Source organism: Quercus lobata, chromosome 4 (genome assembly GCF_001633185.2).
Source record: "Quercus lobata isolate SW786 chromosome 4, ValleyOak3.0 Primary Assembly, whole genome shotgun sequence".
In the NCBI taxonomy this organism is placed as follows: domain Eukaryota; kingdom Viridiplantae; phylum Streptophyta; class Magnoliopsida; order Fagales; family Fagaceae; genus Quercus; species Quercus lobata.
This window is the reverse complement of record NC_044907.1, coordinates 21,170,799-21,188,035: the sequence shown is the minus strand read 5'-3', so window position 1 is coordinate 21,188,035 and position 17,237 is coordinate 21,170,799. Positions and strand designations below refer to the sequence as shown.

The following is a 17,237-nucleotide window of genomic DNA, read 5'->3' as shown; positions in this document are numbered from 1 at the left end:
GTTCGGTTCGAATTATATCTGGGTTTGCCTACTCTAGTTGGAAGGGCAAAATACCATACTTTTTCTTTTATTAAAGATAGGGTGTGGAAAAAATTACAGGGGTGGAAGGGGATGATGCTTTCTAGAGCTGGGAAAGAAGTTCTCATTAAGGCAGTTGCTCAATCTATTCCAACGTATACAATGAGTGTGTTTCAGCTTCCAGGGAAATTATGTGAGGAGTTGGATGGCTTATGTGCTAGATTTTGGTGGGGCCAAGTAAGGAATGAACGGAAAATTCATTGGAAAAGCTGGGATAAACTGACATTGTCAAAGAAGGATGGTGGAATGGGGTTTCGAGACCTTAGAGCATTTAATTTAGCTATGTTGGCCAAGCAGGGGTGGAGATTATTAACTGATACAACTTCTCTAGTCTATCAATGCTTTAAAGCAAGGTACTTCCCTAGAACTTCAGTACTTGAGGCTTCAGAATCACCTAACTGTTCTTTTGTGTGGAGGAGTTTAGTGGCGGCCTTGCCTATTTTGAGATTGGGACATTGTTGGCGAGTGGGTGATGGACTTTCTATTAATGTCTATCGGGATAGGTGGATTCCTGAGTATCCTACTAATAAGCCCTTTTTGTCGGTAAGGGATGATGAAGAGGAAGATTGGGTGTCAAGGTTGATTAACCAAGACCTCCATGTATGGCGACGAGATTTTATTATGGCTCATTTCAATCGGGATGAGGGGGAAGCTATTTGCAATATACCTTTAAGTCGAAGGCAAGTATCTGACTCTATTTTTTGGAAGCATAATAAGGATGGTATTTTCACAGTGAAGTCAGCCTATAAGGTTGCCAAAGCTCAATTGTGGAAGTTGGATCGGGCTGAATCATCATCAAGCAATGGTGGTAGTCCGGTGTGGGCTGCTATATGGAAGCTTCGGATCCCCAATAAGATTAAGGTGTTTGGGTGGAGGGCGTGTCATGATATTCTCCCTACTAGAAGGAACCTCAAGAAGAAACGGGTGTTAACGGATGATGTGTGCTCGTTATGTGGTCTATTCCAAGAATCAGCTATCCATGCTTTATGGGAATGCTCAGTAGCGCAGGATGTATGGTATGGGAGTGTAAGGGCATTGCAGAAGTGTGGTACGGGTCAGATTGATGTTGTTGCTTTATTGGAGTATTTGCTAGACCGGCTGGACAGAACAGAGGTGGAATTGTGGTTGGTGCAGGCATGGTTGATTTGGAACCAGCGGAATAGAGTTGTGCATGGAGGCAAATTAATTGATCCGGGCTGCTTGAATAGGCGTGCATCTGAATTGCTTGAGGAGTTTCAGCAAGCACAGGTGAGTCTACAGGCGGCTGTGGAAGTTGGAGCGACTCGGCAGGCGGTACAGAATGATGGAACGCGCTGGATACCCCCACCACATAATGTGTACAAGCTCAACTATGACGCTGCAGTGTTTAAGGACTCTGCTAGCTCTGGCTTCGATGCAGTGATCAGGAATTTTTCTGGAGAAGTTATGGCGGCAATGACAGTTAAAGGTCCGGCGGTACAGGGAAGTGATTTGGCTGAACTACTTGCATGTCGCAAGGCGCTAGAATTCGCTATTGATGCTGGTTTCACAAGGCTTGTCGTGGAAGGGGACAGTGTTAATGCTACACGGTGGATTGCTTCAGGTACGGAGAACCAGTCAGCCATTGGCCACGTTGTTGGAGACATCCGACACCTGGCAGGAGCTTTGGAATGGACGTCTGTGAGCTGCACTAAAAGAAATGGTAATCAGATAGAACATGAGCTTGCTAGGTATGCCCAAAAGGTGAATGTTGACTTATTTTGGATGGAAGAGGTTCCATCAGTTGCTGTTGAGTATGTAAACATTGATGCATCTTTGATTTAATGAAAGTATGTTTTCAGTTTCAAAAAAAAAAAATTGTACATTTCCATTTGAAAGATATCGTATTAAATAACAATCTTCTAAAAAGTTGGATTTTTCAAATAAGGCCAATAGTATAGGACAGATAGAGCAATACATACTAAAGATTAGGTATTATACAAGATTATGTCGTATGAATATATGCTTTCACATAAGTGTTACATTTTGTAGGACATGTTTTTTATATAACACACTTTTTTAAGTATACTAAAAAAAGATTATGCCCTTATCTACACCCAAAGCGGACAATACCTTTTAAGGGAGAGAATCGTCCCTCCACAAAAAAGGCTATTTTAGATGAATATAGTTTTTAAAATTTTTATTTTTATTTTCTAGATATATAGTTGTACTTTAACACAACGACTTTCTCCTAGTGTCAGCATCAACAGAACCGTGTGGGATGGTGTGTGTGCCACCACCAACCATTCAAAGACAAACTACAAGATTTTGGATTAGAAGATAAATGTGTGTGTGACTACTCTAAGCTCATCTAATAATCCTGTAAGAAAAACAATGGCTGAAGGAGCTTTGTTCCACCTTGCAGAAAAAGTCCTTGAACTGCTGCGTTCCTTAACTCTCCAAGAGGTCAAACTGGCCTCTAGTGTAAAAGCAGAGATTGAAAAACTAACAAACACTGTTACCACAATCCAAGCTGTGATTCTAGATGCAGAAAAGCAAAGTTCTGAAGACCATCAGATCAAAGATTGGCTCAAAAAGCTTAAGGATGTTCTCCATGATGCAGATGACTTGCTGGATGATTTCTCCACCGATGTTTTGCGACAGAAAGTGATGACAAAGAAGGTACGCATTTTCTGTTCAAGTTCTAACCGGCTTACTTTTAGTCCTAAGATGGGTCATGAAATAAAAGCAATTAGGGAGAGACTAAATGCCATTGCAAAAGATAAGGAGGATTTTCATTTTAGTCAAAGCTTCGTTGGGCCACAAGTCATGAATAGGGAAAGGGGAGCTTATTCTTTTGTATTTGAAGAAGTTGTTGGAAGAGAGAATGATAAGGAAGTGATTATAGAACGTCTTTTTAATGATAATGTTGTAGAGAATATTACTATCATTCCAATAGTTGGCATTGGGGGATTGAGGAAGACAACTTTAGCTCAGCTAGTATATAATGATGAAAATGTGGACAAAAATTTTGAGCTAAAGCTTTGGATTTGTATCTCTGATATCTTTGATGTAAAACGAATTGTTAGAGAAAGTTTAGAACAATTGACAAAGAGGAAGCATGAAGGAAGCTTTGAGATCTTGGAAAAACAGTTTCGAGAAGGATTTAATGGAAAAAAATACTTGCTTGTCCTGGACAATTTGTGGATTGAGGATAAAAAGAAATGGCTTCTCTTGAGAAATTTGCTAATGGTTGGTGCAAGGGGAAGTAGGATAATCGTGACCACACGCTCAAAAAGGGTTGCATGGATAATAGGGTCAATTTCATGGTATGCTCTAAAAGGCCTACCTATAGAAAAGAGTTGGAGCTTGTTTGTAAAAATGGCATTTGAACAAGGCCAGCTGCTAGAACACCAAGCCGTTATAAGCATAGGAAAAGAGATTGTAGAAAAGTGTGGTGGGGTACCTCTCATCATAAGGACGATAGCAAGCTTGCTACGTTCCAAACCTTCAGAAAATGAATGGCAATCCTTCAAAAACTATGAACTCTCAAAAATAACACAACAAGAAGAATATAATATTTCATTAACACTTAAGTTGATTTATGATCATCTACCATTACACTTAAAGCAATGCTTTGGTTATTGTAAATTGTTTCCAAAAGATTCCAAAATTGATGTAAAAACACTAATTCATCTTTGGGCCGCGCAAGGTTTTATTAAGTTATCAAATTCAAAGCAACGTATTGAGGATGTTGGCAAAGATTATTTTATGGAATTACTTTGGAGGTCTTTTTTTCAGGATGTAATAAAAGATGAATTGGGCAATATAGTATTTTGCAAAATGCATGATCTCATGCATGATCTAGTAAATCTTGTGGCTGGGGCAGAAAGTACCATGTTAACTTTAAGTGAGGAAAATATTGATGAAAAACTTCGTCATGTATCATTTGATCTTAGGTATTCATTGAGGCAATTCCCAATCTCCATGGTTAAAGGAATGAAAATACGAACAATTCTTGGAGCTAGTGTAGGGCAAGAGTTGGGTAAATTAACTTGTGATGCACTCATTTCAAATCTTAATTATTTACGCACATTAGATTTGAGTAAATTAAAGCTATGTGTAGTGCCAAATTCAATTGGAGAATTAAAGCATTTACGATATCTTGATCTTTCTGAAAATGAAGATATTGAATTTCTCCCTAATTCTATTACTAAACTGTTGAATTTGCAAACACTAAAACTCAAGTATTGTAAGTCGCTTAGAGAATTACAGAGGGAAATTAAAAATTTTGTCAATCTCAGGCATCTAGATATTTTTGAATGTCAAAGATTGACTCATATGCCACTTGGACTTGAACTTTGTACTTCTCTTGAGATACTACCACTTTTTGTTGTAAGCAAGGGTAAGTGTAGTGGTGGATTGAGTGAATTGAAGGAGTTAAGCAATTTGGGAGGAAGCCTAAGTATTAACAATTTGGGACATGGAAAAGATGACATGCTGGAGCTGGAATGTAAGGCTGCAATACTAAAGGAGAAACAACAACTTCAACAGTTGAAATTATGGTGGGACTCGAGGTGGGCTGAAAATAATGTATGTTATGATGAAATGTCACTAGAAAAGCTCCAACCACATCCAAATCTTAAAGCTTTGAAGTTGGGTTTTTATATGGGTGTGATAATTCCAAGTTGGGTCGCTTCACTCACTAATATTGTACATTTGGAATTCTATAGAAATATCAAATTGCAACACCTCCCACCATTATGTCAACTACCTTTTCTAAAGTCTGTCATCCTTAAATATATGGAAGCACTTGAATACATATCAAAAGACATTCTTAGAAAAGCAATTGGTTCCTCAAAAACAACATTCTTCCCATCCTTATCTTCTCTCATAATGTATGAATGCCCAAATTTGAAGGGTTGGTGGAGGAAATTTGATGGTAATGAGCTAGACCATCTTTTACTACCATCATTTCCTTGCCTCTCTCTTTTAAAGATTACTGAATGTCCTAATCTAACTTCCATGCCTTTGTTTCCGTATCTCAAAGAAGGGCTAATATTAGACAAAACTAGCTTGAAGGCCTTTCATCATACATTGATTATGGGAGAAACAGAGAGCCCATCAACAGCAGGCACCACATCAACCTCTTCCTCATTAGAAGAGATTAACAATTTGGAATCTCTTCCAGAGGAGAAGCGTGTGCGGAACCTTATTTCTCTCAAGAAACTTTCCATTTACAACTGCAATGGACTCAAATCTCTCCCTTGTAAAGGTATTCAACATCTCACATCACTTCAAGAGATGGAAATCATGCACTGCAATGAGCTTGCTCTAATAAATGATGAAGATGATGGCATGCAATAGCAAGGCCTTAGGAGCCTCCGTTTTCTGCATTTAGAGAGAATTCCAAAGATGCCAGAGGCAAACCGGTGAAGATTGGCCCAACATTGCTCATGTCCGATACGTGTATGTGGATAATAAAGCAACACAAAACTTCTTAAGGTATGCATCTATCTTTTAACCCCCAAAATTTGAACCTTATTCAAAAATTGCACTTGTGGATCAAGAACTCAATGGTAATCATCTTCTTTTGGTTTTCTTAATATAAAATTTATTTAACTATTTTTCTATAGAATTGAACTTTAATTAGACACATGATTTCTTCAAAATGCTAGAAGAAAAAGGATAATTTAAATTCATTCATTTATAAAAGTTTCCAACGTGTCTATCAAATTCTCTCCTTTTTTTGTGGATAGATATCTACATGTTGGTGACTTGGTGTGAAGAAACTTTTAGAGTCAAAGAAGAATAAGAGAATGATTTAATGAGTACAATTTGTTCATACATGCACAAATTCAAAGGTAGATTGGACTTAAGGATATTGTCATTTCTTCCCAAATGTTTAAGGAGAATAAGAATTCATTAAAGTAAAAAGAATTTGCTAATTTGATCAAGCTTTCTTAACCTTACTTTTTCAAAGCACAATTTCTTTTAAACTTTACTTTTTTCTTTTTAAGTATAATTTTTTCAAATAACTACATTTATAAAAAAGCTATACCAAAGGATGAGACTGACTATAATTTAGTCTAGCATGTCTAGACGTGCACAAATTTTAATGGTAGATTTAAAAGGAAAAAGGAATAAAACAATCTCCATCGTTCATCGTTGCATTTCTTATCGGTGTTTCCAACAAAGAGGTTGAGAATTCATAAATCCTTTACCCCCAACTATCAAATTATTAAAAAAAAAATAAAGGAATAAAAAAATCCAATTAGATTTCTGGATGTATTCTTAAATTTCAGAAAATCCTTGAACTTCCTTATGTTTTTTGATCTTTTTTGTTTCAATTTTTATAAGTCAGGTTGCTAATGCTCAAACCTGACCATAGGAACTTTTTATTTTCCAATTGTTGAATCTTTTGGATTTTGCCCCACCTTCTACTGCTGCAGTCTCTACCTCTCCTCCCAATATATCAAAGGTAAAATATTCTCTTCTTTTTATTGTGCTTAGCTTCTTATATATATTTGTCCTGACAAAAAGAAAACTTCTTTGTTCTTTCTTTGGTAAACACAATAATAAAACTTTTGTTCTTGTGCTGAAAATGTTCCATTTTTTCTGGTGCTTCATAACTTTTATTGTATGCTTTTCATTTTTTTTTTTTTTTTTGGGTGTGTTCCCAATTATATGTAAGCTTTCTGTATTAAAGTTTGAATTTACCTCCTAAATTTTAAACAAAATTTTAGAATACTCTCTTTTTGCTTACAAATTTATCTATGAGTTTTTTATGATGGGTTATTAATGCTCAAAGCAGCAAAATCTTAGCTTAGGATATTTTCATTCTCTATGTTTTGGTGTTTTGTTTATATCTCTACCTCTACCTCTACCTCCTAAAGCCTTAGCATTTGGTTCTTAACTGTTGGTTGTGCAGTCTCTGTTCAAACATTCGGCAACAATGTGCATGTTCTTTTCTTTAATCACTAGAAAGAAAAGAATATGGGGAATTGCGAAATGGGTGGATAGAGTTTTTGGGCCAAAGAGAGGTGGAACGAGTATGAATAGTTGAGCCGTGATAGGCAAGAGAAGCAGTTTGATTAAATGTACCAAAGATGGAGTAATTTGCTGCAAAGTGATGTAGAGGTAAGCAAATTCTAGCCTTTTAATTATTCTTACCTTATCATTTTTGTGCCAACTTCCAAAAGAATATATAGAAACCAATATCAACATTCTTCCCATAGATCATTTAGAAACCAATACAATATCTCTCTCATGAATTCATTTCTGATGGACATGTATGGCCACAAATTTAATAAATTATTGGTTAAATTGGTCAATTCTGTATGTTGATCTCACATTGGAAGGGGTGGCTTGTATGCAATCCTACTGATTTGCACTTGCCCTTGAGTATACCTTTTTCTGATATTAAATGACATGTATTTTCTTACAAAAATTAGTGGAAGTTGTTTCTCAATTTTAAAAACTTTGAATTGAGATTACAATTTGAAGGTAGTTTCTTTTGTAATTATAACCAGAAATGCATGTAGTGTATGCAATTTTACACTTTAGGTTAGTTCCATATGTCAACCCCTTTGTGCTTTGGAAGCTGTTGATACCCATATTTACGACACATGTTTTACAAGCCTGATTCAACCAAGCCCGACTTCCTTGTGGGCTCAATTCATGTATTATATTTTATTTTATTCTTTTAAACGTGGCCCAAGCCTATGCGACATATTGGGGGAAATTGAGAAAGTGTGGTTTGGAGGGTATAATTCAGTTTCTTTTGGACTTTTTGCATGAGCCTATCCCATGCGTGCTACCAAGTGGGTAAGGGACATTAGTAGCAACTTAGACTCATGGAGGAGGTTTTGTACTCGAAATTTCCACCCCAAAAGAACTTTTATACTCTGGTTGATTGTTACTCTACTTTTCTGCACTACACTTTTTTTGCATAAAACACATAGCTGACCTGAGTGGCTAGCCTTGTCTGCTACAACAACCAAATGCAACCTCCAAGGACCTGCCATGTCTAGGAAATATCAGCCCATGAATTTAGGTCACTTCATTTCCCAAATTATGCAAAAAGCAAGCTAACCCTTTTACCTAATCAAAGCAAATCTGACCATAACCTCTTTGATTGATAACTTGGGGTTCAAAGCCTCTTTTATTGACAGAAAACCAGTCACTTAGAGCACTCCAAACTCAATAAAAAAAGCCTCAATCAGATTCAAAAGGAACCAGCCACATTTTACCCTTAGAATTGAAATTTTAGAGCAAAACCTCATTTAGCCAACTAACATTCTCACAATTCTAAAACCATGGTTGGATATATGAGTACTAGGGAGTGGGGGGAGGGAACCTTCCTTCTCTTCCTTACAACCTCTCTCAATTTCATCTTTTCACTAACTGTGGGTCAAAGTTTCGAACTTGTGTTGTTTTTATGCATTTTTCAACATTTTTGTTATTGTGATTTTGATTTTTCTCTTGTTAAAGCACCATTAGCCTTTATTTACTAAATATTGAAATTTTGAACTTGATACTCTCTACAAATAATCACTTCTAAAGAACTCAATGGGAGATTTGGGTCATTCTCACATTTTTTGCCCTTGTCGCAAAAACGTCCTCGACAGAAGCTAAGTGATTAATTATTTTAATTTAATGGAAAGACACATAAATTATCTAAAACAACTACGAAGTTTTTGTTTCATAAATTGAAAATAAAGTTGTAATCAAAGAGGAAGAAAAAGAAACTTTAAAGACCAAGATGACAAATTATCAATTTTAAATGGTGCAATTTGTATTCCTATCTTTTTTTCTTAATTTTAATAAATGAAAAGAGACGATGGTTTATTGTTTTTATTCTAGGTCTATTATTAGATACTTTTTTTTTTTAATTTTTTTTTTTTATACAAGAGATCGATTATTAGATACTTAAGAAAACTAATAGATTTACTTTTCAGCTGAAGCAAAGTTTGTCTCTAGCTGGCTACCCATAATTGATTTTGTAGATTTTTATATATAACTCCTTAAAATTTTAAATCATTCCAGCTCCAAATAAATCTTCAGTGCTTATAATTGAAAAATTTTATACTTAAAAAAAAGGGTTTTGTTTCTTCCTTGCTCATGTATGATTAGTTTTTTATTTATTTATGTGAGAATAAGTTTTAAAAAAATTACTAGTAATTAGTATTATGGAAATTGAATTACATAAATATTTTATTTTTCTTGTAGGTCATCAAGAGAAGATCCTATCTAGGATCCTAATCATGACAACCTTGGCCTTAGGCCATTCCTCCCTTTAAAGTTTCTGTTCAAAGAATTATTAAGGATGGTGAATCTTGGGCATGCTGTTCATTTTGCAATCAATTTTTGACAAGGCTCTGGGAATATCCATAGAAGTGAGCGTTGTAGGCCCCAAGCCCCTAATTATAGACTCATATACCTTCATGAGGTTAACCTCAATTGCACATCTTGGGATCAAATAGGTTTTATTGTAGATCTTTATAAACTCTTAAGCCAGAAATGTGTTTTCTCAATTCTCCTTTTTTTGAACATAATATTGTACACATTGTGGATTGTGATGGCAAAACTATGGCAAATAAAGACCCTCAATAGGGACAAAATTGCCTTATGCCATTTTCACCCAAATTATATAGCCTTATATCCCCTTCCCAAACTAATTAGGGAAATGCCCATTTTTTGAAACTTGACTTTCTCAAAATCGATTTAAGTCCTATAGTGACGTTTTTAAGGACTTATAGTGGCGTTTTTAAGGACTTATAGTGGCGTTTTGTAACTCAATCTCCATGAAAAACGTCACTATAGGTCCTTAAAACGTCACTATAGGTCTTTAAAAACGTCACTATAGGGCTCCATATATATATATATATATATATTTTAACTCAATTTTGAGAAAATCAAGTTACAAAAGAGGAGCATTTCCCTAATTAGTTTGGGAAGGGGGGCATAAGGCTATATAATTTGGGTGAAAATGGCATAAGGCATTTTTGTCCCCCTCAATAGTCATGGAATTTCATTCCTCACTCAAGTTGTATTGCATGCTTGGAACCAGTATGCTCTATCCATTTAAAGACTAATGATAAGAGTATTGGTGGTGATAGATAATTTCCTTTAGTTATATTTCTAAGGACAAGGTTTACCTACAAAATTGATTGTAGTCTAAGACTACAACCTTAAACTATATCTTTTTATTGGACGTAAATTTTGACAAATTCACCATTGGATTACATATTTTTCTTATATCCTCCATGCTTGCAAAATTTCTAGAAAATTAAAGATCAATAGTTATGTCATCAATAAATTATTTAAATGCAAGTTTTTGTTGTTTAAAACTATGCATAAAATATAAGCTTATAGATCATATAGTAAATAATATTCAATTGACACAAAATTTGACATGTATATTAAGAGTATAAAGATTATGCAATTTAATGGTTAGATTTTCAAAATATGTAATAATGCTTATTTTAAAGGTTACAACCAATTATGTAGTTAAATTTTGCCATCTTTCTAATTTATATTATAGCCAGGGAGACTTTTTTTTGTTGATGAAAATAGACTATTATTTTTTATGTCACATTTAAATGGGGAAACAGATTAGTTTCTAAATTATCAATATTTTTAAAGGTTCAAAACCTATAAAAGGAAAACAAATGTTGAAAAATTGAATAAATAAGCAACAATTTTAATTGGAAAAAGGAAAAAACCAAAACTAGACACGTGTCCACATTCTAACCTGTCCAGTGCACTAATGCACGGGACATAAACCCAACCCTCTTCTAGGTTCTACCCTTAACAATATTTAAAATATATATATTAAACATGTCTTCTTCTTCTTCTTCTTCTTTTTATGGTTATTTGAAAAATATTATTTTTGTTTCTAATTTCTAAAAGGCAGTATGGTAAGAATCATGAGTTTAAGCTTAGTAGTATGATCTGTAATGTTCAGAAATCTATCAATGTGTCCTCACCCAAAGGAGCTTGGGAGTTTTTCTCTCTAGGTTTCCTTGGAAACTTTAGAGGTGAAAAACGGGGCTTTCATAGCATTCGGGCTGCCGTCAGGCAAACTCTCTCTCTGCATTAGCGGTAGAAAATCTTACTTGGGAGAACATATGGATGACATTACAGAGAGATGTGCAGGTCTAAAGTTATCACGAAGGGAAGATGCTGAAGTGGAGATCAATGTGCCACGGCTAGAGGATGGCCCAGTTCTCATAGGGAAGTTTTGCACGAAGCGGAGAATAAATCTGGAGTCGGTGGCCAGAGTTTTGAAAACGGTGTGGAAGGCGGAGAATGGTTTCGAAGTAAATGACTTAGGCGACAACAAGGTGATGTTTTTGTTTCACACAATGGAAGACATGGACAGAGTTCTCTTGCTCAGCCTGTGGTCCTTTGATAAGTATCTATTGATTCTGCACAAAATGGTACATGGTGAGGCAGTGAAAGACGCAAAGTTTGACAAATCTCCCTTTTGGATCCAAATCCACGGGCTCCCCACCATGTGCCAAACGAAGGAAGTGGGTGAAAGCATTGGTGCTACTCTGGGAAAGGTGGAGAAAGTGGATGCCAATGGGAAAGGTTTTTGCTTGGGAAACTACCTACGCATAAGAGTGCTCCTAGATATCACCCTGCCGCTATGCCGGGGTCGGAAAGTTCGTCTAGGTGAACAGGGCCTGAAATGGGTGGATCTCAAGTACGAGAGACTCCCAATATTCTGCTATCTCTGTGGAAGAGTGGACCACGACGAAAAGGATTGCATGCAGGGGCTTCGCAGCAACAGCACCCTGAGCCCAGAGGAGAAGCAGTTTGGACCATGATTACGTGCGACGCAGGACAGATATCAAAAGCCTCAGATGATAACCACGGAAAAAACTGGAGAAATAAACACTGGAAGAAAGGAGAGCGGCTTACCGAAAATTCGATGTGAGCACGAGAAGGAAGCGAAGCGGATAGAAACACCGGCGGAAAAAGCAAACCCAGGCAAAGAGATAGGGGTGGGAATCCCGAGGGCTGACATGGTGAGAGTAGGTGACCTGACTCCTCACATCAAACTCAAATCCCCGGATATCCAGCAGGCCTTAAGTTTCAAGCAGCAAATCCGGGATATCGATGCTGCAATAAATGGGGAGGGGACTGATGTCCACTCTGAACCACGCATAGAGGAGATCTTGACAGAGAAGGAAATCACGCTTCCTCTGACTGATATAGCACGGGTAAAGAAGGAGAGAGCCAACACAAATGGGCCGGTTCAAGAAGCCCAATACCACACATCCATACTTAATGTTCAAGGCCCAACTACCATGCATGGGAAGCTACAGGAGACTAACGTGGGCTTGTCAAATATTGGGCCGAACTTCAGTTTAGGCCCTGCATCCCCAAAGAAACCAAAAGGCCATACTACAAGAAAGGCCAAAGGAAGTGAGCTGAAGAAGTATAAAGAAAATAAAGGCCCAATGGGGAAAGAAAGAGCTACGGACTGGTTAAGAAAACAAGCTCAAGGAGACGACATAAGTAATGAAATGAAAATAGAGATTGATCACTCAGAAGTAGGAGGAAAAAGGAGAGCCCGGTTTCCCTTGTCGGAACTAGTCAATAATGAAGGTAATGGAAAACAAATTAGAGTGGAAGGGGAGCTCAAAGAGCTGGGAAAACCATTAGCTCAACATTTAGGATCGGCGGAGGCTGCCAACCAGCCCCGCCGGGTGCAATGAGTGCCATCAGCTGGAACTGTAGGGGGCTTGGGAACCCCCTAACAGTTAATGCACTCCAAAAGATAGTTTTGGAAAAAGATCCCACACTAGTCTTCCTCATGGAGACTAAACTGGAGACTACGGAGATGGATAATATTAAACGTAAAGTAGAAAGGCAGCAAGGCCTGGTGGTTCCTAGCATAAACCGGGCAGGTGGTCTTGCCTTGTTATGGAAAAACTCAATGCAGGTAGACATACAGACTTACTCCCCACGACACATTGATGCAGTTATAACTGAAAAACAGGGGATGAAGAAATGGCGGTTCACTGGTTTTTACGAGCATCCGGAGACTAGAAAAAGGGAGGAGTCGTGGAAGTTGATGGAAAATCTCAGTCATAGAAGCAACCTTCCTTGGGTATGCATGGGGGACTTCAACGAAATTATGCATGCCAAGGAGAAAGAGGGTGGTGGTGTAAGGTCGGGTGGGCAAATGCAGGCTTTCCGTGGGGCAATCAACAAATCCCAACTAAGGGACTTGGGGTACGTGGGCTCAGATTTTACATGGAGTAGAAGGCTTGGTTGTCGAGGGTGGGTCCGGGAAAGATTGGACAGGGCTCTGGTATCAACAAATTGGGATGAGTCTTTCCCTGCAGCAAGACTCTTTCATGTTGCCACCTCAGTTTCTGACCACAGTATTCTAGTTCTTAAGGAAACAACCCACCCAAGAAAACAAATGCAACGTACCAAAGTGTGGAGATTCGAATCCATGTGGCTTGAGGATGTAAGTTGTAAAGAGGTGGTGCAAGGGGCGTGGGACATGGGTAAGTCCAGGGGATCTTCTTGGCCTCTGGAAACTTGCATTGAGGAATGCCAAGTCTCTTTGAAGAATTGGAACAAGCAAACGTTTGGCCACGTGGGAAAACAGGTTGCTGAGCTTCAAAGGAGAATCCAAGCTCTTGAGTCCATGAAGGGTGATAACACGGTCTTAGAAACAGTCCATGCAACAAAAAAGGAATTGAACAGGTGGCTTGGCATTGAAGAAGAAATGTGGCACCAGAGGAGCCGAAACAACTGGCTGAAGGCAGGTGACAGAAACACCTCCTTTTTCCACACCAAAGCCTCAAATAGACTCCGCAGAAATACCATCAGCAGGATTCTGGATGCAAATAATTTGTGGCATGAGGACTTGGAGCAGGTTGGAAAAACTTTTGTAGATTATTTTGATCAACTTTTCTCCTCCTCTCAACCAAGGGTGGAGCGTGAGCTTTTAGATGCTATAACTTCCAAGGTCTCAGAGGGGAGGAATGCTACCCTCACTAAAGACTTCCACGCAGGTGAGGTAGAAAAGGCCCTAAAACAAATGCACCCCCTCACTGCTCCAGGCCCCGACGATATGCCTCCCTTATTTTTTCAGCAATTTTGGCCCACGGTCAAGTCCATTGTTATTACTACTGCTTTGAATTTCTTAAACCATGGTATTGCCCCCCGTAAGTTCCATGATACTCACATTGTTCTTATTCCAAAGACAAAGAACCCAGAAAAAGTAACTGATTATAGACCAATATCTCTTTGCAATGTGGCTTATAAAATAGCCTCAAAAGCTGTGGCGAATAGAATGAAATTGGTTTTACAAGAAATTATAGGTGAAAACCAAAGTGCATTTGTGGCTGGGCGACTCATCACCGACAATGTACTGGTGGCGCACGAGCTGATGAGCCATATTAGCAAGAAAAAGAAAGGAAACTGTGGGGAGATGGCGATCAAGCTCGATATGAGGAAAGCTTACGACCGAGTCGAATGGGGCTGCCTACAACAAATCATGCAAAAACTTGGGTTCCATGATAAATGGATTAGTCTTGTGATGCGGTGTGTGACCTCGGTAAAATATGTCGTTCGTGTCAATGGGCTTCCATGCGGCCACATCCAGCCGACCCGCGGTCTTAGGCAGGGTGATCCACTATCACCCTACCTCTTCCTCATCTGTGCTGAAGGCTTATCGGCCTTACTTCATCAGGCCACCATTCGGAAAGCCATCAAAGGGGTGGCTGCCTCAGTCCGGGGTCCAAGGGTGTCACACCTATTTTTTGCGGATGATAGTTTGGTGTTCGGAAGAGCCACGGTGAGCGAAGCAAAGGAAATCCAACGAATCCTAAAGGCCTATGAACTCTCCTCCGGCCAACAATTAAATAGCAATAAAACCTCCTTGTACTTCAGTCCCAACACTGATAATGCAACAAGGGAGAGGGTGAAACTCTTGTTCGGTGCTCAAGTCATCAAACCCCACGAAGCCTACCTCGGGTTGCCATCTCTTGTGGGAAGGTCAAAAAATAACACCTTCGCCCATCTCAAGCAGCGGGTGGCTAACAAAGTGTCGGGGTGGAAGGAGAAGCTCTTAACACATGCTGGAAAGGAAGTCCTAATTAAGTCGGTAGCCCAAGCAGTGCCTTCGTATACAATGAGCTGTTTTTTGCTTCCTAAGAAATTGTGTGAGGAGCTGACAGGAATGATAAGACAATTCTGGTGGGGTCAGGTAAAGAATGAGAAGAAACTTGCATGGCTAAGCTGGGATAAAATGTGCATGCCAAAGGACAGGGGAGGGCTGGGCTTTCGGGACCTGCGGAGTTTCAACTTGGCTTTGTTGGCTAAACAGGGATGGCGGCTGCAAACAAACTCATCATCCCTGTTCTGCCGAGTATACAAGGCAAAATATTTCCTGCATTGTAGTTTTGTCGAGGCAACTATGGGCCGGAGTCCGTCTTATGCTTAGAGAAGCTTGATGGCGGCTCAAGGAGTAATCGAAAAAGGGATGAGATGGCAGGTTGGGTCCAGAAACAAAATCAGGGTGTGGAGGGATAAATGGGTTCCTAGGCCGAGCTCATACAAAGTCATTTCTCCTGTGTTACAAAATTCAAAGGATTCTCTGGTTTGTGAGCTCATAAACAGAGCATCCAATGAATGGGATATCGACAAACTCGGCCAATGGTTCATTTCGGAGGATAGGGACACGATCTTAGGCATCCCCCTGAGTTCTTCCATCACCAGTGACCGGTTGGTCTAGGCAGCAACTAAGAATGGGAAGTTCACAGTGAAAAGTGCATACATTTTGGCGCTTGAGGAGCTCAAGATAACAGGGCCTGCAGATTGCTCAAACGGAGTGGCTAGGAGGAAGTTATGGAAGACAATTTGGAGCTTGAATATCCCACAGAAAATTAAGCATTTTGCATGGAAAGCGAGTCGAAACATCCTCGCTTCAAAGGAAAACTTGGCAAAAAGGAAGATAACTCCGGACGGTGTGTGCGATCTTTGTGGGAAAGATGAGGAGACCACTGGCCATCTTCTTTGGCTCTGCGAACATGCTAAGGAAGTTTGGAATTGCAGCAAGTTCGTTCTTCCCTTCGACTTCTCAGCGAACGGAAATTTCCTTGATGTTGTTGAGTGCCTACATCGGCGCGAACACCATCGGCCTGGGCTGTTGGAACAATTCATCTTAGTCTGCTGGGGCATTTGGAAGAACCGGAACGACCTCCGAATGGGTGGCAAGGGAAAGGCTGGTCGCACCATCCTTAGGAACGCCTTGGTGCTGGTCGAGGATTACCGTGTCGCAAACGCTCCAAAAACAGAGCATCCAGTGGTTCCTGCTAGTCCGGTCTCCTGGCATCCCCCAAGCCACAGGTTTTACAAAGTAAACATTGACGGAGCGGTCTTCTCAAACAGGAAACAAGCTGGGGCAGGGGTGGTCATTAGAGATGAAGAAGGAGAGGTGATCGCTGCCCTCAGCAAACGGTGGAATTTCCCACTAGGAGCAACAAAGGCCGAAGCTAAAGCATGGGAAGCTGGTATTCTCTTTGCCAGGGACGTGGGGGTTAGAGAGGTGGAATTTGAGGGAGACTCTTTGGAAGTGTGCAATGCTCTCTTAGGCTTGGCTTCCCCTCCTTCATCTGTGGCTAACGTTCTTTCTGGTTTCTTAAACCATGTCCCTGTTTTTAGGCAGTGCAAGGTGTCTCACATCAAACGGCAAGGAAATGTCCCAGCCCACTTACTAGCCCAACATGCTCAACATGTTGGTGATTATGTTGCATGGCTAGAGGAATGTCCTAGCCTGATTGAGCACGCTTGTGCTCAAGACAAATGTAATCTTTTATCTTCTGTGCAATGAAGCTAAGTATTTCCTATCAAAAAAAAAAAAAAGGAGCTTGTCCATTTCAATGGCAATACATAGGATCTTGTTCCTCACCAAAAACATTTCCGAATGATCTTGTCCACTAGAACATGACTTAGACACCTCTTACAATTCAAAAGATAGAGACCCATATCACATGGGCCTATTTAATTTTACACTAAATTATAGATTACAGTATTCAACTTTAGTTGGTTTTTAATTAGTCAATCCTTTATTTTAGTCATTTAACTTTTGTTCTATTCTCGAAAAAAAAACTTTTGTTTGTTTTTAATATAATCCTTCTGTCCACTTCTGTTAGTGGATTGCTGAT

The 17,237-nt window shown here is 39.1% G+C and overlaps 3 protein-coding genes across 5 annotated transcripts; all 3 read left to right on the top strand.

The window, feature by feature from the left end:
* The first annotated feature begins 2,423 nt into the window (after positions 1-2,423).
* On the top strand, positions 2,424-9,643 carry LOC115983631 (disease resistance protein PIK6-NP-like). 3 transcript variants are annotated; one of them, XM_031106360.1, is made up of 4 exons: positions 2,424-2,718; positions 6,428-6,517; positions 6,968-7,176; positions 9,268-9,643. In XM_031106360.1, exons 1-3 carry the CDS (start codon positions 2,431-2,433, stop codon positions 7,100-7,102), a joined length of 513 nt encoding a protein of 170 aa, XP_030962220.1. In that variant the 5' UTR covers positions 2,424-2,430; the 3' UTR covers positions 7,103-7,176; positions 9,268-9,643. The 3 variants fall into 3 exon arrangements, 1 of the variants encoding a protein (XP_030962220.1); XR_004090131.1 differs by lacking the exon at positions 2,424-2,718 and adding an exon at positions 5,159-5,541; XR_004090130.1 differs by lacking the exon at positions 2,424-2,718 and adding an exon at positions 5,159-5,900.
* A 1,525-nt stretch (positions 9,644-11,168) lies between these two features.
* LOC115984821 lies at positions 11,169-11,873 on the top strand. Its single transcript, XM_031107819.1, has one exon. The coding sequence runs from the start codon at positions 11,169-11,171 to the stop codon at positions 11,871-11,873; it is 705 nt and encodes a 234-aa protein (XP_030963679.1).
* Positions 11,874-12,763: 890 nt separating this feature from the next.
* Positions 12,764-16,903, top strand: LOC115984820. Its single transcript, XM_031107818.1, has 2 exons — positions 12,764-15,277; positions 15,806-16,903. Exons 1-2 carry the CDS (start codon positions 12,764-12,766, stop codon positions 16,901-16,903), a joined length of 3,612 nt encoding a protein of 1,203 aa, XP_030963678.1.
* The last annotated feature ends 334 nt before the right edge of the window (positions 16,904-17,237 follow it).

Coding starts and splice junctions, on each gene's coding strand:
- LOC115984820 (XM_031107818.1), top strand. CDS start 12,764: ATGAGTGCCATCAGCTGGAACTGTAGGGGGCTTGGGAACCCCCTAACA. Junction 15,278..15,805: donor GACAATTCTGGTGGGGTCAG/GTAAAGAATGAG, acceptor CGGTTGGTCTAG/GCAGCAACTAAGAATGGGAA.
- LOC115983631 (XM_031106360.1), top strand. CDS start 2,431: ATGGCTGAAGGAGCTTTGTTCCACCTTGCAGAAAAAGTCCTTGAACTG. Junction 2,719..6,427: donor AGAAAGTGATGACAAAGAAG/GTACGCATTTTC, acceptor ACCTGACCATAG/GAACTTTTTATTTTCCAATT. Junction 6,518..6,967: donor CTCCTCCCAATATATCAAAG/GTAAAATATTCT, acceptor TTGGTTGTGCAG/TCTCTGTTCAAACATTCGGC.
- LOC115984821 (XM_031107819.1), top strand. CDS start 11,169: ATGGATGACATTACAGAGAGATGTGCAGGTCTAAAGTTATCACGAAGG.